The 20,527-nt window shown below is 40.3% G+C and overlaps 3 protein-coding genes across 4 annotated transcripts in view; 1 reads left to right on the top strand and 2 right to left on the bottom strand.

Moving 5' to 3' along the window:
* The window catches only part of ds (dachsous cadherin-related 1), a 77,771-nt gene that overhangs the window by 42,434 nt on the left and 14,810 nt on the right, over positions 1–20,527 (top strand). Inside the window, exons 6-13 of the mRNA XM_018513324.1 lie at positions 2,641–2,919; positions 4,217–4,440; positions 5,219–5,885; positions 5,980–6,330; positions 9,276–9,602; positions 10,921–11,347; positions 14,553–15,495; positions 15,846–16,131. Coding sequence (XP_018368826.1) covers positions 2,641–2,919; positions 4,217–4,440; positions 5,219–5,885; positions 5,980–6,330; positions 9,276–9,602; positions 10,921–11,347; positions 14,553–15,495; positions 15,846–16,131 — 3,504 coding nt within the window. The remainder of the gene's footprint in view (positions 1–2,640; positions 2,920–4,216; positions 4,441–5,218; positions 5,886–5,979; positions 6,331–9,275; positions 9,603–10,920; positions 11,348–14,552; positions 15,496–15,845; positions 16,132–20,527) is intronic.
* On the bottom strand, positions 9,744–10,749 carry LOC108764918 (uncharacterized). The gene is made up of 2 exons (XM_018513328.1): positions 10,269–10,749; positions 9,744–9,916 (listed from the first exon to the last, which is right to left on the bottom strand). The coding sequence occupies exon 1, from the start codon at positions 10,703–10,705 to the stop codon at positions 10,271–10,273; it is 435 nt and encodes a 144-aa protein (XP_018368830.1). The 5' UTR covers positions 10,706–10,749; the 3' UTR covers positions 9,744–9,916; positions 10,269–10,270.
* Positions 16,376–19,995, bottom strand: LOC108764917 (deoxynucleoside kinase). Of its 2 annotated transcripts, none has more exons than XM_018513326.1 (4): positions 19,817–19,995; positions 17,441–17,622; positions 16,808–17,057; positions 16,376–16,712 (listed from the first exon to the last, which is right to left on the bottom strand). In XM_018513326.1, the coding sequence occupies exons 1-4, from the start codon at positions 19,959–19,961 to the stop codon at positions 16,426–16,428; spliced, it is 864 nt and encodes a 287-aa protein (XP_018368828.1). In that variant the 5' UTR covers positions 19,962–19,995; the 3' UTR covers positions 16,376–16,425. The 2 variants fall into 2 exon arrangements, with proteins under 2 accessions (XP_018368828.1, XP_018368829.1); XM_018513327.1 differs by lacking the exon at positions 19,817–19,995 and adding an exon at positions 18,308–18,381.

Raw genomic sequence — 20,527 nt, 5'->3', positions numbered from 1 at the left:
ACGGATGATCTTTTTTGCATCAATTCGTCACTCAATCGGCTTTTGGAGTAACATTTAACTGTTTCGATAACTCTAAAAGCGTTTGAGCTGGATTCTCTTCAAGCAATTCTTGCAGCTCGACATCTTCAAATTTTGAAGATTGACCCCCACACTGAGAAAAAAAAGTTGTTAACTTGACCAAATGCGTTTAGTTCGTAATGAGTATTTAGTTCAAATATTTATATATTTAGATTAACAAAATCTTGTAATTTAAAACATGTTATTTGTTTGAATTAACAAATATTTGCTTGACAGCCCGTGACCGCTACATTTAATTAAATTAACTAATATTTTTTTGAAACAGCAACTTTTTTTCTCAGTGCAGGCATGTAATACTTCTGCGGCGCTACAAAGTTGCGATCACTTTGTAGCACATTGACTTTATGCGAGAAAGATCTGCGAAAAAAAAAGATTTATTCGCTTCGTTTAATACGTTCTACCTGTATATATCGCATCGTAATGAATGATGATTACGTGATCGATTTATATTATAATTACGCATGTGATATAAAAATATCGATCAGATCTAAGATTACTTAGCGATATATTTTCCAGCTGCAAACGTGCTTAGCAGCGTTTCCCCGCGGCTTTTCTGCGCGTCGATAATTTGGTATGTTGCTTTGCGTCGGTGATGAAATTAAAGATAAGGTTGCTCAGCTAGTCCGCAATTTAGCAAGGCGCAGGGTTGCAAAGTTGTCGAGCAGGTTCCACGATGCAGACTTCGATCTAATCCCGGTCTGGGATTCCTCGCATTGAATCTTCTACCGTTTCCTTTCGTTGAACGACTGTTTGATTTTCGAGAAAGCGACGCCATGCCGTCATGGGACATGGTCCTTGACTCGTACATCCGATCGCAATGGATTTTCAAATATTGGAAGAGGCACGTAAAGACAAAAACCACGTTCCTCTTACAAGAATGACGGTGAGATCGGTTGCGCGGTCCCACGGTTAACACGAGAAACGCATTAGCACGCGTCCTACGATATACTTCTTATTGTTGCGCGATGGTATCCCCCAATGCGCGGATGGTATCCCCGACCAGCCGGCCGGCGCGTTTGCATGTCCATCGTCGATCGTTTGTCTTGTCGAGAACGGAGAAGTGCGGCGTCGTCCAACTACTGCGTCGGTGGTGAACGCCGGAATGGTCGCGATGGTTTTCGATTAAGTACGTCGAGAATTCGTGGTGGCACGCCAGGCCAAGACCCGGCGTCGGCGCGCGGACATCAATAGGTCGTCTCAGGAACGAATTATTATCCCGATCTTTTTCCCAGATCCTGGAATAGTTCTGGCGGCTTCTCAACTAGTCGCTCGCTTAATTGTCCATTAATACACCGACCGTGCATCGAGGTAGGGATCCTTTCTGCGCTTTGACTCCATCTTTTCCCGCTTCTACCCCGCCGTGCTCTTGCACTCTCCTGCCTCTTCTTTATTTTCTTATTCGTATCCTCGTCCTCTCCTCGGCTTCGACTACTCTCTGCGATACGTAATTATGGCAGACCTCGTTACACGCGCGACTACGTATGCCCCTAGTATGATTATTATATGCGAGGAAAGAGAGAGAGAGAGAGAGAGAGAGAGAGAGAGAGAGAGAGAGAAAGAGCAAAAGCGGAAACGAAAAATGAAACTCCTGGTATATCGAGAAGTACGAGCAAATCGCTGCACAGATGGTTCTTATTCGCATTCAAACGACAATTATCCAATTAACCGTTCTTAACGAGGATAATTGATAAGGTCGGTCTACACATCCGCGCGATCGACAAGAGACGTCAACCGGAAGTCATACATATTCGATTTTATAATGAATCGATACTCCCCCGTCTGCAGTGAAAAAATAGTCTGCTAATAGCTATCAAATGTTGAATGAAATAATACCAATTAAATGTTTGGTTAATATAACAAAAAAAGTTTTACTTTCTTAAATATTTAAGGAGTATTTATTAAATATTTATAAGAAAGTAAAATTATTTTTTATCATATCAACCAATATTAACCATTTGATTGGCATTGATTGGTATTATTTCACTTAACATTTATTAACTATTACCAGACTTTTTTCAGCGATCTCCAATAGTCGTTTGGGAGTTCGGTACGTAAGATCCATCGGACTCAATTGCTTAAGTATCTAATATCAAGACGAACCGATATGGAGCTTTTTGTCGCGCGCCCATAAATATTCCTCGACATCCGTTAATAGATACTACCCACGCTGAGGGGAATTGCTAATTAAAACTCTAGATACATATCAAAGTAGCGCAATCCTTTTATCTAAGCCGAAATGCCGACTTTTCTATTGATAATTTCGACCGCCATTTTTTATCTGGCTGCAGTCTAATAAGCACTTAGTATTATTCGTAATTTTTTAAATATGATATGGTTATTAGATTAAAGATGAAGGACGTTTGCGCTACTTTGATATAGCTAGAGCTTTAATGTACCTTGATCAACGTCACACCGAGTCTCGCGATGAAAAAAAGCAGAGCTCTTATTGACTATTGTCCATCGTTTATTGCGTTCAGTGTGCAGTAGCCATAAGCTCACGTCGTTGGTAAAGCGCAATAAAAATTAATTATTTCTCTTTCCCCTTCACTCGGTAACCGTCAGGCGAGATTACCACGCGCGAGCCGCTCGACCGTGAAACGAAAAGCGTCCACGAGCTGGTTCTGGAGGCACGAGATCAAGGAACACCGTCGAGAGCTGCCAGAGTGCCTCTGAAGGTCACGGTCCTGGACGTCAACGACAATTCGCCTGAGATCGTCGATCCCCAGGGGGACGTGGTCAGTGTCAGGGAGGAGCAACCACCGGGAACGGAGGTCGCTAGGGTGCGAGCAATGGACATGGATCTCGGTGAAAACGCTTCAGTGACGTACAGCATCCCGAAAGGTAAGGGTTAACATTGCTTAATAAGTTTAATATTGCTTTAATTTATAATATATCCCAAGTCTAAGGGTGCTTTCCAGCAAGGACACAATCTAACACAGTGAATCGTTTCATCCTTGTTTAACGTAAGCAAACAACAAGGATATATGATTCACTGTGTTACACTGTGTCTGACTGTGTCCCTTGCTGGAAAGCACCCTAAATCTCGCGGTGATATATACAAGGTATTAAAAAAAACCATTCAGCATTTATATGGTAAATAGTATACACTATACTGAGTAAAAAAGTCTTAGGTCGCGCGGAAACTCAATCAATCTACTATAAATAGGGGGAATAGATTTTTTTAACACTCTCTCTAAATTTTTTGAATCTTACTCTAAAGAGGGAAAATTGAGTCAGTTTTAAGAAAGATTGAGTCAATTTTCACCCTCCAAGAGTGACATTTCACTCTTTAGAGTAAGATTTACTCTAAAAGTTTTAGAGGATATATATTGTTTCATTTTTTATTATCCGATCATTATTGTGTGCGACCAATCGGTTACGCACTACTAATTAAAGATTAAGGAAATTGCGCTTCTGTCTCCGATATGATTATTCCGGTAAGAAAATATATAAATTACAATTAGTCGGGTGTATATGTACGCAGCCAATAATTGTCTGGCTTCGTTACGAGGGCGCCGGGCTGAGTCGCAGAGAGTCAGGAATAATAGAGAAATAGCGAGAGAGTACTTTCATGCCGGAGATTAGACGGCGGACTTGGTTTTTTTACCAGTCGCTCTTGACTCTCCTGCGGTAGAGTAAGCACTTTTTGAGGCTTTAATAACCCAGGAGCAATTACAGAAACAATTATGCGCGGTCTTAAAAGCAGTCGCGGGCGTTTTTACCGGGCGTATTATTCGCTAGCGAACTATACTTCGCCGCCTATGAAGAATCGTTATCACGCGTGCCGGTCCACTTTGGTTGCGATCGGAATCGAATTTTCATGATCGCTCGTACGGCGAGAAAAGATAATCACGAGATTAAATCTTAACATCTCATCGCAGGAGATACTGTAACATTGTCGAGGATGTACCTCTTCTCGTCCATGTCAAGCATTTCATCCCGTGTTCTATCGCGGCGCTTATTTCATGTACACAATTCTCCTCGGAGTCAATGGCACAGATATCAGAGAGTTTTTCTATACCGCGTGCTCTCTCGCGTTCAAGTTTGTAACAGCAAGAATGATCGCCCAGCCGTAATTTTGTTCGTCCATCTCACGGAGAATGTTTCTGCTCGGATCTGACTTCGTTTTTCGCCACAGACCGAGACTCGGACGGCTACAATGTCTTCACCATCGACCCGATCACCGGTATGATCAGGACCAAGGCCGTGCTTGATCACGAGGAGCGTAACGTATACCGGGTGTCCGTAAGGGCAACCGACGCCGGTCATCCACCACGACACAGCGAGCGCGTGTTGCGAGTCGAAGTTCTGGCACTCGCAGATAACCGGCCGACCTTCACCAGCAGCAGTCTTACCTTTAACGTGAGTACTATTGACCTTGCCACCCAGTAAGATTCATTTTCCCATCAAATTTGTTTCTAGCTTCGCTGGACGCCGTGGATCTTCGTAGTTCCCTCTTGCAATTATTCATTAGAACATTTATGATCGCGCTAACATCCCTGCAACGGCGACTCGCCGCTGTTGTTACGTACGTTTCCTGTGGATAGGTTCATACAATTTATGCCACGTTAGAAATTCTGTAGAAAATTCTATGGGAGATTGAAATTTTATCGCGATCTTACGAGCTTCGTTGTTATTTTTTTTTAGTCATTCAATTAAATATTTAATTTTTTCCATTTAATTCTTAGAAAGATATATGTCCTAATAACTTAATATTTTTATCTTTCTTATTAATTAACTCTCCATTCGCAGTGTAGTTCCTTTTTTACTCAAGCAAATTTTATGCCCAAATTTCTCTGAAATAAAGAAGGACAGAGTCCAGTTTCTCCTAAAATATCTTGTTAAAAAATTATTTCGTAATATAGATGAAAAGTAATCCTAAATTTTTCCTCATTTTTTGAAAATCTAGATTAGTAAAAAAACTTAGGCTGGACGGAGGGAATATAAAAATATGATTGCACAAGAGAGGATTAATACAAGGTTATTCTAAATATAAATACTCATTTTGATTTTATTAGTACACAACATTTCCTCAAATTCTCTCAATCAATACACATAAATTATCTTCATAAAAGACAATATTTTTATAATATCAGAATAAAGTGGAGTGAATTTAATAATACATACTCGATTCATTCAGGTGCGCGAAGATGCAAGTATCGGACATGCAGTGGGATCAGTTTCGGGAGCGGGTCCTGCGGGTCGCGTGGCTTTCACCTTGGACTCGCTGACGCCAGTCAGCGAGTTTCCAGCTTTCGATGTCGATCGCAGTTCGGGCCAGTTGGTAGTCGCCCACTCGCTCGATCGCGAGAATGTAAGCGAATATCATCTGCAGATTCGTGCATTAGACACAACCTCACTCGGGAATCCTCAAAGCATCGCCGTTTCCGTAAAGATCATTATAGAAGATGCCAACGATAATCCACCGAGTTGGCCGCAGGATCCGATAATTGTTCTCGTGTCCGAAACAACAGCAATTGGCTCAACCATTTATAACCTCACGGCTAGTGATTTGGATAGTGGCCTGAATGGCGAACTTAGATACGGTCTCGTAGCCGAGTTTCCAGCGAAGGGTTGCTTCACCGTGGATTCTTTAACTGGCGCTTTGACGTTGGCCAAGCAATTGGATAGGGAAGAGATAATGCAACACACTTTAATCCTCAAAGCATCGGACCGAGCACTACCAGGAGAGCAACTAGCTTCCACGGTCACCGCAAAAATCATCGTTCTCGATGAGAATGACAACGATCCCGTCTTCGTCGCGCCAGAATTTACCAAGATAAATGTCCCATCGAATCTTCTGCCTGGTAAATTTTACATCTTAGCTGAATGTATTATAAATTTATATACATATATAACAGGATGATTAATGAAATTCTTATTTTCTCTTAATTTTACTAGGTGGTAGTGTGGTAAAAGTCGTCGCTGTAGATAAGGACTCTGGCGACAACGGTCGAATATCTTATGTGATAACCTCGGACAATAAGGAAACGCGGCTCATCATGGGTTACGAGTCGGGCATCGTGACCCTTGTGAAGCCCATCACGGAGCCCATGAACGTCGAGATTACAGCAAATGATCACGGAACACCATTCCGCAAGGCTACGCTGAATCTGAGTCTGAATCCGGTGGCGGCACAAGCGAGTGGACCTCCTCGACTATTGTTGCCTAATCCGATCGTTAAGATTTCCGAAAATCTCCACGTCGGATCGCATGTGATGAACGTTGCAGGACCAGCAATTGCGGATCAAGGTAAGACTAAAGATCTCATCACTATGTCTTTACTGTGTGCCAGTTAAACTAAAATTTGTCACATTGCGACGACTAATATAAAGTTTAATAATATTATCGAATTAGTTCCAATGGATTTCCAATTTATTGTAATATCTCGAGCAAAATGATATAACCGCGTATTTTCGGCATCGTCAGAAGCAAACAGTAGAAACTTATCGAGCTCCGAGGCATAACGAAGATACTTTTAGGCATTGCGTTCTTACTGTTTCGGTGGTGCGTAAAGTCCCTGTCGGTGCAAATTTAACTGGAACTGTCAACTTAATGGCGTGTAGGACGGCCGCAGTTGAAGTTAGAGACAGCGGAAGACAGTTTGCTGTCTCTCGTACTTCTCTTAAGCGTCTCACTCGCATTCTGATCGATTTCACCTTTTTTTCTCTCTTTGAGCGAGTCTTCGGTATAGAATATAGTGTGTGTAATTTGCCGCCCAGCACACACCACCTACACACCGCACGCACACAGTGCCGCGTAATCGTTGCCGCGCTTGCCGCAGCTAATAGGAAAACCCTGCTACGAAAATACCTGGAATATTTAATTGCCTCGAATCTGGTCAGTACCGAGCATTACAGTAAATTTACCGAAATGACTCGCGCGGATTCCGTCGGAGTCGCCGGCAACCTTGTCCAAAGTATCCCGCTGCGGTCGAATCTCAGTTTGTATCTTCTTGCGCGTATGCTTTAAAAAGCAAGTCGTAGTCTGCGCCAGCCGAAAAAATCCCAAGATTTGTTCGTCCCGTAGAATATATCGTCGTTTTCGTCGAGGAACGTGTCCTCGGATTCTTTTCCTTTGGAAAACGCGATAACGAGCACTCGAGTTTTCAAACGAGCTCGTTCGCGTTATTTATGACAAAACTTGTCGCATCTTTTGTGGGATTAGCGTCCCTGACGATGCCGCTAATTATCATCGCAAAAGTCTTGCGAGTGTGTGACTAGACGACTCCACGTCATATATTAACCGTGAGATGTCCGATGTTCAGGAGGTAAAGACGCACTTCTTGAAGGCGTTATTTCCGGAAATCGTTTATCCGATATATAATTGTGCCTCGTGTATTCATATTAGTTTATTTTTTTTATTATGCGAGAAAACCGGTAGTAAGCAAAATGCCAATTATGACACAAGAATTTGATAAACGCTACGTTTAATGACCGTGTATCTTTACACCTGCAATAGAATTCTGTAACTCTTATGATCGCAGCACACAAAAAACTTAAGCAGTAAAATGTAAGCAGTAAGGAAATCGACATTGGATTTACTACTGTTATGGTTTTACGATCTCTATACTATAATTGACCAATTCGCTTACTGCTTACGTTTGATTGCTTAAGTTTTTTCTGTGCCATGGCCCTTAACGATAATATTCAAATCGTTATGCTATCGTTATGCAGATATGATATATTGTAAAGAAACTGTGACAGTAACGATACCGACAATATCATTAAAAGTTACAGAAACCAGTGCTGGACTTATATATGCATATCTTCATATCTGCAATGATCACTACATGGAAAAGACAATAAATTTGACTGAAATATCTAAAAATTTATCTAAATACAGACCTGAAAATAATTGTAAATTAATTGATGGTAATTATTTTGATGATCCATCAAAAATAATTACGTAAGAATCTCGAGCAGGATGAGCAACGCTGCCACAAGTTTTGTCATTCAGTTTGAATGTCCTATATAATTATTTTGATCTAACAAAATTATTTTCAAATCTGTATTTATATAGTTAAATTTTTAAATACCCCCCAGCAAAATCGTTCTTCCGTGTATTTCGCGCATCATATCTTCGCGCTAAATCCACATAGGACTTGCGTCTAACACGGGAAGTCACCCGATCCAGCCCATTTCAGTTTGACGAACGGTTAAAGTGCGATAAACCAGCTCCGCCGACAGCACGGTATCTCTGGTTCGCCGCTTATCTATCACGACTGCCGGACGAGCGCATTAGCGCGTCCCAAGGGTGTGTCGAAGGTGCCGGTCCTTCAGGGATCGGCGGCTCAGTAATGCATAGAGGGGAGGTTGTTGCGAAATGCGGGAGCGAGTGCAGAACGCAGAAGGGCAAGAGGGATTAGAGAGAGGACGAGGCGAAACAATGGCCGCGTATATCATCGTGCCGCCGGCCTGCCGCATAGGCAAATCACCGGACTCCATACCAACGCGCGGTTTCGCGTGTGCACGCACACACGCATACGACATATCGCTACTTACTGGAAACAAGACGAGGGATGGCCACGATGCGACACGCGCATACGTATACATACACTAAATCGCGTCGCTTTGTTCTAAGTCCGCTAAAAATCCGACGAGCATGGGCTAAGCGCGCTGGAATTCGAGAAACGAAAGCATTAAAGTCACCGACGGCTTGCTCGAATAGGAAAATCGCACGTCGCAAAGCTGCTCCCGATTTGCGGATAAGATGATGGTTTCTTTCTTCGTTTTGGAGTAAATAAATTACACGATAAGTAATATAATATATATCCTTTGAATATTGGGAGAATATTTTTTTTCAGAGTTTAACAGTGGATACAAAACGCCAAGATATTCATGTGTAAAACATATAAGTTAAGATAATTATATAAAATTGATTTATAAATAAATTGCGGCCGCTGCTGTAAAACTACTGCTTCTTTAATATCTGCAGTAATATTAGACGAAACGTAAATAAAATCTAAATAAAAATGCGTGCAATAGTGATTTATTTATAAAAGAAATAGGAATTAACAAAATAAATAGCACACAGGGCGAAAGAAGAAAATGAGAAGACCAAATGTTGGAAGATAACGAATTAAATGTTTATAGAAATATTTCTTAGTTCCAATAATTCTGTGAAATATATAACTGATGCACACATTTTTTAATTAATAAAACACATTGATTAACTTCTTATTTTGTTTCGCGTAGATAACGTTACCTTCAGCATCCCGAATGGCGTAGCTTCGAACAAGTTCGCCATATCGTCCAATGGTCAAGTCACTCTTCGGGGTCCCCTGGATCGCGAGAAAGTCTCGCATTACTCAGTTTCTATCTTGGCGAGGTCCAACAAACTTCTGGACGTCACAACTCTGGAAGTTATAGTGATGGACGAGAATGATAATAGTCCGGAATTTCGACCGGGTTCTTGCTACACCCTCGCCGTGCCGGAAAATCAGGAAACTTCCGTGATCCACGTGATAGCTGCTACCGATCTTGATGATGGGAAGAACGGCGAAATCTTCTACAGTATCGAAAGTAAGTTGTCTCACTAGATGCAGTATATGCGAAAAATCGCGTAAATAAAATTTAAGACTTAAGTAATGTTTTAAGGGCTAATATCACCTTGTAACCTGCAAAACTGAGCCTTATTTCAAAGGCTTACTGTGAACTCAAAAAAATTTTTTTTAATATGGGGTTTTGCACTAATGAAAGTACTAGTCTTTAGGTATAAAAAACATATTTTATTGAATTTTTTAAATATAAAATGCCGGCGTGGAAGCACACTGAAAAAAAGCCGTTTTTTTTTATACATCCGCATTGGCGTACATGTACAGGTCACAATTTTTGATCTAGAACAAAAAACCAAAGATTTTCTTAAAATATAAGGTAAAATGAAGTGAGCATCGTAGGATTTTTTTAAAAAATGAATTTTAAAAAAAATGGCATCGTTTTGATTGAAAAACCCGTTTTTTTTCGAAAAAATCGATCGAAAATCGGCTATAAAATCGGTTCAACAACAAATATCGAAAAAATCCTACGATGCTCACTAGAAAATCATGTTTTTAAGATACAGTAAAAATTTCAAAGCAATCGGTTGAAAATTGTAGGCTCTATGTGTACGCCAAGTTCAAAAAACATGGTTTCGAGATAAACGCGTTTAAAGTTTCAAGTAGTATGATTTTAGTGAAATTTTTGTTTTACCTTCAATCTGCAATGCCTGCTCCATACAATTGGCCTTCCAAATGAAGATTCTCTTGGTCCTCATCTTTTCTGGATGAAGTTGCATCTTTACGGGCAGCTTTAGCCTCTTCAGTGAGGGAGCGCTCGGAAAGCGAGATACGGACAGCATCGGCTTCCGAGCAGAAATTGTAGCATTTTTCTCCAATTGTGATGCCCAATTGCTCCATAACTTTGAAAACTCCATTGTAGCCATCATTGAAATATAAAACAGCAAGAAATACAGCTGTATCGAGGACGATTTTGCCACTAGAAATGTTCTTAGGGGCCATGGACCACACGAGCGCATTAAAGCTTTCGTTGGAGTTCTGTGTATATCCACCTAAGCAACGAGTGAGAAGTTCATCTCTACTCAATTCTTCGTATATTGGCTTCACAGCTTCAAATACCTCAATTGGCATAGGCGTTTTATGTTTATAATTTTGTAGATCTCCGGCCGTCGCTTTTGTTGATTGCTTTAAGATACTAATACGGTCCTCTAATTAGTTCATAATATCTCAAGACTGTACATAATAATTAGTTCATAATATCTTAAGACTGTTCATAATAACTTAAGACAGTCTTAAATATAAAAATCGATTATGATTGATTTTAATCTTCGTGCTTTTCATTCCAGGCGGCAACATCGGCGCCAAATTCGTATTAAATCCGTCTACCGGTGCATTGTCGATGTTGAATCTGGATCGTGAGAACGTGCCCAAGTACGTGCTAACGATTTCGGCCAAGGACAAGGGAAGACCTAGCAGAGAAGCGTACTGCAACCTCACCGTGATCGTGCTGGACATCAACGACAACGCTCCGACTTTCGTGCAGAATCTGAACAGCGGTTTCCTGTACGGATCATCGGACTATCCAGCGAATTACTATCCTTCAAAGTATATGACAACTATCTCAGAGGACGTCCCGCCGGATTCGAGCGTGATGTCCGTAAAGGCGATTGATCCAGATCAAGGTGTAAACGGGAAGATCACATACGCCATAGCCGACGAGACTAGCTGGCTCTTCAGGGTCGACAACCTGACTGGCGTTGTTACTACAGCTGGGTGAGTGCACACGTCCCGTCGTTCGCTTTTTTTTTTTTACGTACGGCTTCCCTTCTTTCTTTTACCCTCTGTCATTGTCGTCGTTTCCTTCCCTTCTGACCTTTTTCTGTTTCCTTCTTTCTTTCTCTAAGGTCTTTTGTTCAGCCTCTCCCTCTTTCTTTCTCTTTTCTTTTAGATCGCATGCGAGTTTCGCTTTGCGATCTCGGCTACCAACCGACTAATTTCATCCTGGCGTTAATTACCGCGACCTTTATTACACATCCGATTAGGATCACCCAGAGGGATATTACGCCGGTAGTATAACGTCGTAAAACGGGAAGTGAAGACGCGCGCGCACACACACGCATTCGTATACGTTAGAAAGAGCAGCCAGTCAGTTCGCAGTGAAAAAAGCTCGACGCTCGAAGGCAGTGGGGGAGGAAGGAGCGGTGCAGTCTAGGAAAGTCGTAAAATTATAAAGTCAGTCGATGCGCTTCACGAACGACGCACTATAGCCGATTAAATGATTCCGTATGCATAACTCGTCGGCACAACTCGAGATACTACTCTTCCTTTCTTTTTCTCCTGTCTCTTTCTTCTATCTATCTATCTCTTACCCGGTCCTTCGTTCATCTCTCTCGGTCCGTGTGTGTCTCTTATGATTATGCACGCAATAAACCGATATCTTGGGATGTCGTTAAGACGAAGACTTTCCGTGGCTTCCGTCCATCCCACCAAACAGCAAAGTCGTAGTTCCTTAATTAATGGACGATTTCGCTGCGGGCTACCGCGAACCTTGGTCCAATGGAGCACGCTGACCGATGATCATTAATTGCTCGATTACAGTCTCGGCGTACGAACGGTGGAAAACTCTCAAACGTTAATTGCACGCGAACTTCGCGGAATCGAATTCAATACCGAGACTTTATATACAAAACATTAACTTTTATAGGTGGACAGTTATACGGTCACGTAAGAGTTTCACGGTGATTAGAGTCGCCTGCCCCCTCGTGTCGTCGTGTCCGGCGACCTGTCTCTGAAGATGACACGACCGAGTGATTTCGATAAATCACTTCCACGCCGGGAATGTATAATTTGCTTGTTGCAAATTATTATGCGGAGTCGCCGTAAACCCGCATGACCGACACGCCCAACGTCCGTCTCGGTGACTCACGATTCGTGCTTTAATCCCCGTGGCAATTAGTCGATCCCCCTTTTCTACCCCTTCTCACCTCGGTGCCAATCTTAGTTTACGATTTTGCTTAACTGTATCTGTTTACGCGGCTTTTCCGCCTTTTACCGTTTTTGCTTCCGATTATCGATGAGACGAGTGGGTGCTTTGCAGGATATGCGAATACAGGGAGGGCTGCAAAATGTTGGAGAACAGGCGCCAGTTGACAGTGTAGAAACAAAGAGAGAGAGAGAGAGTAGTCGGTAGCCATGGAAAGGACTAAGGAACCCAGGGGGGCGCATACTTTTGCGTCGCGACAGCCGTGTGTCATTTCAGCGAGACGCCATCTGGCATTTCAATGCATTATTTCAGCCGGCAAAATGCCTCCTGATATGCAAAACCAGATCTCGGTTCGAGCTACTCTTTCGCCGCATCTCTCCCACTTTCGTTGTCTCTCTCATTCTCTCTTCACCCTTTCCCGCTGCGGCCACTGTCCGGTCGTCTCGTTTCACCGTCTCCTCCGCCTCTTCTTTCTCCTCCCGCTTCTGTTTTTGGTATCCTCTTCCCTCGATCAGTAGCCGTGGACCCGACTTTCGTGTCGCCTTATTGCCGTTGCTCTTGCGACGACGGTCTCGTTCCTCTTACCTTTTGAAAGCCGCACTGTCGTTCTGCAGCACCTCTCGGTACGGAACACTTCTCTCTTCTTTTGCTTTCTCTGGAGACCACCCGGTAGAGACAATATACGGGTCAAACGAGGATCGGTTCTCATTTAGAACAATTTGATAAATAGTGCGAACTGATAGAAAGAATACTGAGACGATATTATATGGAAAAGACGGTTTTTGTGTTAAAATATCTAAAAATTTAGATATAAATTAAGACTAAATAAGAAGCGTCAACTGCGGTCAAAATTAGATGTTAGAATAATAATTCTATATGTAATTAATTTTAAATACATTTATTCCTGATTGCTCGTTGATTATTTCCGAATTTACAACACAATCACTAAAATAATATTAATCTCATAAGTAAATTAAATTTGATCGTTGATTTGAACAACCATTGATCTAATTTTTTAGCTAGATACAGATCTGAGAATAATTTTGTTAGACCATCAAAATAATTGCGTAAGATGCTTTAACTGATTTCTAGAATGTCAACATTTTTTGTTGTGTACGACAGATAAGGAATTCCTCTAATGGAAGAATCGTGCACTTTAAGAATAACTTTTTAGATACTTCAGCAAAATCATCTTTTTTGGAAATAATATGTCAACAAATTTCTTGTAATCGAAGTGCGAAACTTTTATTAAATCAACCGTCACATCTATCCACGTCTTTCATATAAATCTACTTGTGTTTAATTTATTTATTAATTGAGCGATAACATCAATCGTGAAATAAAAAAATACTTGCATTCCATGAATCATTCTCAAATGAAATATTTCTTGCAACTGTCATTCTGTTCAAATGCGATAGAGATTCGTACTGCATATTTCGAATTGCAATCAGCAGATACAGCAGATACTAGGGCGGAAGATAACTGTGGAGTATTCGAGTTAGCTTCGCGCAATCGTAAATAAGCGTATCGAACTCGTGCACTACCGACGTCTGATCATTATCCCACGCTTATTAAGAATTATTGTGAGCGTTACGTTGTATCGCGAAGGCACGCTGGGAACTTCTCCTGCTTGCTCGACTTGCATTTGCGTAACTTCCTAATAGCATTGTTTTAAGAAAATTAATTTAAGGTACAATACTGTGAGACTAAATCAGAATTCGTTCTAACTTTTCTTGTGATCTCGTAATAATTTTTTATTAACATAGAAACAAAATATTTATTTATTTTATTGAAAATAACACAATCATAATTTTTATTAACAAGTAAAACTATTAATTTAATGTATTTTATTAATATTAAATTAGATTCTAAAGGAAATAAATTGCAATGTCTCTTTTTATTAAATTAATATCTTTATTCTTTATTTCTCAATTTTGTGATTGCGATAAACCTATTATTCTATAACTAATGTCTGTTTCTTCCTGTTCGATACAGCCCATTGGACCGTGAACGTCAAAGCAACTACACCTTCCTCGTGGTTGCCACGGACAGCGGCATGTATGATGCGAAAAGCACATCGATACCCATTGAGATCATCATCAGCGATATAAATGATAACGCGCCAATTTTCGAGGAGTACCCTTTTCGGACACGCGTGCCCATCAGTACGAAGCCGGGTCAGAACATTCTTCGGGTATCAGCCAAAGACGCTGATGACAGTGTAAACGGTGATATCGTGTACTCATTGATAAACGAGCAGGAGAAACCGAAATTTCGAATACATCCTAGCACCGGCGAAGTAACGGCAAGCTTATCATTGTCGCAAGATAATGGCAAGACGTATTACTTGGAGGTGTTGGCCCAGGACAAGGGTAATCCGCCGAAGAGCGCTAAAGGTTTGATCGAGCTTCAAGTCGGCCATCTCGTGGACTTGACGCCCAGCTTGAAATTTCAGAATGACACATACAACGTCGTCATTCAGGAAAATTCAGCGGCTGGCACGGAGATAGTTAAAATCACCGCGGTACGTACCGATGGCAGGAAACAACGCGTCACGTATTCGATCGCGTCCGGAAACAACTACAACACCTTTGCGATCGACGAAGACACTGGTCTGTTGCGCGTCAATGATCCTACCAGGCTGGACGCGGAGCTTTGGAATGACATGACAGTAAAATCTGATAACGATCTGCCGGGCGACACGGGGCGCACGAATTCGTGGGGCAGATCTTTGGAGGGGCAGCAGCCGAAGGAGATACCTAGAGAAAGCTCAAGGCACATTCTCAATGTGATAGCGAGAAGCCAGGAGGTTTTAGAAGCATACGTCAAAGTAATCATCAGGATATCCGACATCAACGATAATCCACCAATCTTCACGCAAACACAATACTCGGCTACTGTACTCGAAGGCAATATTAAAGGAGATTTCGTCGTGAAGGTGAGAAAACTTTTTACGATCTAACATCGCCTTAATATTATATTACACTCTAATATTATATTATTAAAATATAATATTTATATTTGATACGTTATATGATACTTCTTTACATAACGAACCTAATTAAAGTACGAATCATATGTAACAAAAATATATAAGGAGAGAAATTATTTTTATAATAGGATTTAAGAAAGAGTAGAAATATAATTAAATTAGGATCCAAAGGTACAAATGTATTTATTTGTACTTTTTGTCTTATGTTAACAAAGTTCAGATATAAAAATAGATAATATAATACATTACAAATGTGTTGAACGCACAAATTTATATGTCAATACTTACTGTTATAGCTTTCAGCAATTGATGCCGATCAAGGGCTGAACAGTAGAATCTTATATCATATTGTGGATGGTAATCCGGATAATGCGTTCACCATAAGTCCACCATACAGTGGAGTTGTTCGGACCAATATAGTCCTAGATCGTGAGATCCGTGAGAAGTACAGGTTGACTATCATCGCAACTGACCAAGGAAATCCACAATTAACCGGTACTGCTGCATTGAGCATACGGGTAATCGATGTCAATGACAATCAGCCTACCTTCCCGAAACACAGTATCATTTCAGTCTCTGAAGGTAAGTCATAAAAACCATGTTGTTGAATTTTTAAAGTTTTTAAACTTTATAAAATAATAGAACAAGATAAAATATCAAGTCTGTTCACGTTGCTTGAAATACCTAAAAATTTTTGCATTTACAATGAGATAAATATATATTCGAGTGTTTCTCAAAGTAGATTCTAGCAATAAATGCAAAAAGTGCAAGCAACGCCAACAAATGTATATATGGTTATATATAGTTATGAAAAAATTACCTATAATATAATTAATCCATTCTTAAATAAACATAATATTAGCACAAAATAGCCTGTTATGCTTTAGTATTTAATACAATTCTAGGGCTTGTTGTGCCATCAGCTTGTTCGTTAAGTATACGGTCTTTACATTTCTCAAATTGAGGCACCATTTCCTCGAGACTTTTGTCACCGTCTATGATCATAACCGGCGCCGGTAAATAAAATAGAGTTCGTCTGTAAAGCCAGTCGTCGTGGATTTCGTGAATTTGTTTCAGATACTCCAACGGCACAGAATCTTCTTCTTTGCGCGCACGTGCTTGCATTCTTTGAAATACGACTTCAGGCGTTGTTCTCAGATATACTAAATTACAGATACAATAAAGAATATAATTTAATGAAAGGAGAAAGGCCCGCTTTATATAAGAATCTTTTTGCTTAATTGATAGAGATACATACTTATTAAGTCTACTCTTATATTCGTGTTTCTCATGCACCAATCAAACCAATCTTCTAAAACTATCGCTTCTACATTCTGTATCATGTGCGTACGCTCCATGTTTTCTAGGAAACATCTTGCGCTAAACACGGACCTTTCCATTACTTTATAGGGCGATGGTGTAGCCATAGTATGTAACTGTAGCCTAGTCAACTGAACGTATGATTGAAACAAGAAAGCATAATGTGCTGGGTCCTTGTAGAAAAGATCCTAAAAATATTATCAGTGTTTATTTTTGTTTTGGTATTAATGCACTCATATTAGGAAATATTCATCCAGATAGTTATATTAGTCTCGGTCCACAACCTTGCTTTAAGAAGCCTTAAGACATAAGTCGAAAGAGATTAAGAACAATAATTTCTGTCTTTAAACTGTTCAGGCTTTAATCGTTAGACTTAAACGAACTGAGCAAAACCGAATTCTTATGGCTTAAAAATATAAGTTCTGTGGCCGATATATCGTCACTTACAATTTACAATTTATAGCATTAAGATATCTTTGATCACCATCGCCATTTGGATCCGGCGTTAAACTGTAGATCCAATGGATATATGTATGGATCCCCCAAAAATGTTATTTTTAAAAGAGCTTACCAACAAATTTACTCCAGCCACGTTTCGCCACAAATCCACTGGCTCTTGTAAAATTGTTGCATTGTTAAAGCTCTGGAAATGATTCAAGAACGTTGTTTTACCACTTCCTATATTTCCTTCTACGCAGATCGTAAACGGGTTGTTGTAAAGTTTCGTTGAAAGCATGATGCAGTTGTTTTTTGCTGAAACAATACAATGTTTTTAATACAAGCTAATTGCGCAAGATTTTAATTTTATATTGTCACAGTAGTCCAGTCATCAGAGACGAAAATGCCACTCAACCTCTAAAAATCATATGAACAAGCTGAATTTTGCTGCGAATGTCAATTTTGGGACCCCAAAAAAGATGCAAAAAAGTTTGCCACTCCTACCCCCGAGCTTCCCCCTAAAATCCCCCCCCCTCGTAGGGGGGGGGGGGACGGAAAACATCGATTTCCCAAGAATCTGTACGCCGTAGAAAAAAAGTTTCAAACAAAAAATGCAGCTGAGATAATTGCGAACAAAAAAGTTCCTTAGCAGTTTTTTGTGAAGTGAACCGTTCTCTCATAAATGAGCGATCCTACATAGGATGAAAAATAGAAATGCGCAAATTTTTATTTTTATTTTTATTACATTTTTATTTTTTAAACATAATGCAGCATGACTTTTAATCACTTCACTCTGTAATTATTATAAAGGAAAATGTACATGTATACATGTAAAAAATATTACGATAAACGTGTCATGAATATAACCTCAAACGACACGTGCTTTCGGAGTTATATGAAATATTACATTTTTTTAAGTAAATGTCAGATTATTTTAATGATAAAAAAAACACCTATGAAATAAATATCATGGCATTGCATAAATATCATAAATACTTACCGAATTCACTAATTTTTTCACACACTTATTAATACGTTGAAGCACTGACAAATCCGTTAACTCCGCACGACCGGCACGACTCTACCAGACTCTACAGCTAGAGCACACACACCGACGCAGGGCCGAGACATGTACACAATACTACCGTGCAGTCAAGCGTATGCATATAGGCAGCTGCGCGCGCTGCCGCTGCGAGAATTGTAACCCGCGGCGCGCCGGCAGTACTCGAGCGGAGCGCATTGTTACCTGTTTTCGAAGGTCTCCCTTGAAATTCCAAGACTCGCCTGCATGAAGCGACTATATGCAATCAATAGTAGAAACATTCAGCTTCAATTTCCCGTTTCGAACGTCCCGAAATATGGTCGGAATCGAAAGTTATATATGTTTTTATGAAAAATGAGGAAATCGTGATATTTGGCCTTATACTTCAAATAAAACGTTTAAAACTGCTTCTTTTCGATTTCACAAGTACGTGTTTAAAAACTACACATCTTCAGCTACAAATTCCACCCAATGCCGTCTTCGTGGAAGCATTTCCCGTGACGTGAGATATGTTTGTAATGTGAAAGTTTAAATTCAGCGTTTTTTAGGCATATTTCAAATGCCTCATATTTTTTGCCAAAACTCAAAATCGAAATTTCATGTTATAGGTTTTGAAGTTTAGGCTCTAATAATGGAAATTCCACAGCAACCGGTCAATGGAAGTGATAAATTTTATTGATCTCATGAGAATCGTAAAAAATGGCAAAAATCGCGCAACGTTTATTTATTTAACAGCTTTATAGAAACTGACTTCATTTGCGGCAAAATGCAAAAATTGCATACGAAAGCTGCACTCTTCACCTTTAAAATGCATTTTGATTTTTGTCGATAGGACACTCTGATCAAAAGATATCGAATTATTACCGTCGAGTTGATAGAAATTTTATTTAAAAAATTGATTTCGCGCGCGTAACTGACATTCAAAATCACCGGTCGCTTCAAGCGTTGTTTCTGAGAGAACGGTTCATTCTACACAAAAAGTGCTAAGAAACATTTTTGTTCAAAATTATCTCAGCTGCATTTTTTGTTTGAAACATTTTTTTCTACGGCGTACAGATTCTTGGGAAATCGATGTTTTCCGTTTTTTCCCCCCTACGAGGGGGGTTTTAGGGGGAAGCCCGGAGGTAGGAGTGGCAAACTTTTTTTGGGGTCCCAAAATTGACATCCACAGCAAAATCTAGCTTGTTCGTCTCGTTTTTAGAGGTCAAATCTCTGACGACTGGACTACAGGGTGACATTAATGGACGTTAATAATAAATTTTTTGAGGAACTGCCAATCAAATAATTCATATACTAAATCAGCTTTCATACCGGTCGTTATAACTTATTGCGTTTTACGAGACACAAAGTGTCCGGATATCATAATTAATACCTATTATTTCGATGCTGACTAAGCTCCCTTTTACAGCAGCAGCTTATTGATTTATGTAGGCAGTGCGTAACCTCTTGAGGTTATCGGCAAGGTACCTTTATGTCGCTTCTTATATCTTCCGTAATATTCTTCATGTGACATTAAAACTCGCTGAAAAACCCGCGTCGTAGCCACACAGGCTGCTCGATGATGACAAACTGCGACGGACGATAGACGCTGACCAAGTGAGCCAAGAGGCATGTTTCCCGCCGAAAGTACTCGTTGGCCTCGTCGCCATGTTTGTACGTCACAAAATGGAGAACCGCCTCGTCATCTAGGGGTGCGTTCCGTTTCTCGCATGATGCGCATAATGCGTCGTTTATCCTTGTTGCTCACCAAACGTTAAACAAGGACAATGGATGCATTATGCACATCATGCGCGATACGGAACGCACCACTATTCCTTCACATACGGTCGGTACTATCAGGTGGACGCTGCACGATGCGCAGTAAAAAGTTATGGCGATGAAATAAGTATACGTAAAATGTACAAAAGGCTCGAGGAAAAATATCGCGAACGGTAAATCATAAACAATCCAGTAGAACTTTTTTTCTTTTGGCAAGATGTAAGAAATTTGGCTATATTAACCCTTACCGTACTAACATGGATAAGTAGTGACCGAACGATTCCTGTTCGTGCAAGTTTCTTTGAGTCTTTCGGTAATTATAAATTATACTACACATTTTATTATTTTCCAAAATAAAGAGTCAATATTTATTCTAGAAAGTTGAAAGTATGTTGGTGAATTTTTAGAGATTTTTTTTTA

This window comes from Trachymyrmex cornetzi, unplaced genomic scaffold (assembly GCF_001594075.2).
Source record: "Trachymyrmex cornetzi isolate Tcor2-1 unplaced genomic scaffold, Tcor1.1 scaffold466, whole genome shotgun sequence".
NCBI classification, from domain to species: Eukaryota; Metazoa; Arthropoda; class Insecta; order Hymenoptera; family Formicidae; genus Trachymyrmex; species Trachymyrmex cornetzi.
This window is presented reverse-complemented; position numbering and strand designations above follow the sequence as displayed.

Excerpts from the sequence above, each read along its gene's own strand:
- LOC108764918 (XM_018513328.1), bottom strand. The coding sequence starts at position 10,705 with ATGCCAATTGAGGTATTTGAAGCTGTGAAGCCAATATACGAAGAATTG.
- LOC108764917 (XM_018513326.1), bottom strand. The coding sequence starts at position 19,961 with ATGCCTCTTGGCTCACTTGGTCAGCGTCTATCGTCCGTCGCAGTTTGT. Across the intron at positions 17,623-19,816 it reads ATATAAGAAGCGACATAAAG|CAAAAAACAACTGCATCATG; the intron begins GTACCTTGCCGA and ends GTATTGTTTCAG. Across the intron at positions 17,058-17,440 it reads TGGCTGGAGTAAATTTGTTG|GATCTTTTCTACAAGGACCC; the intron begins GTAAGCTCTTTT and ends TAATATTTTTAG.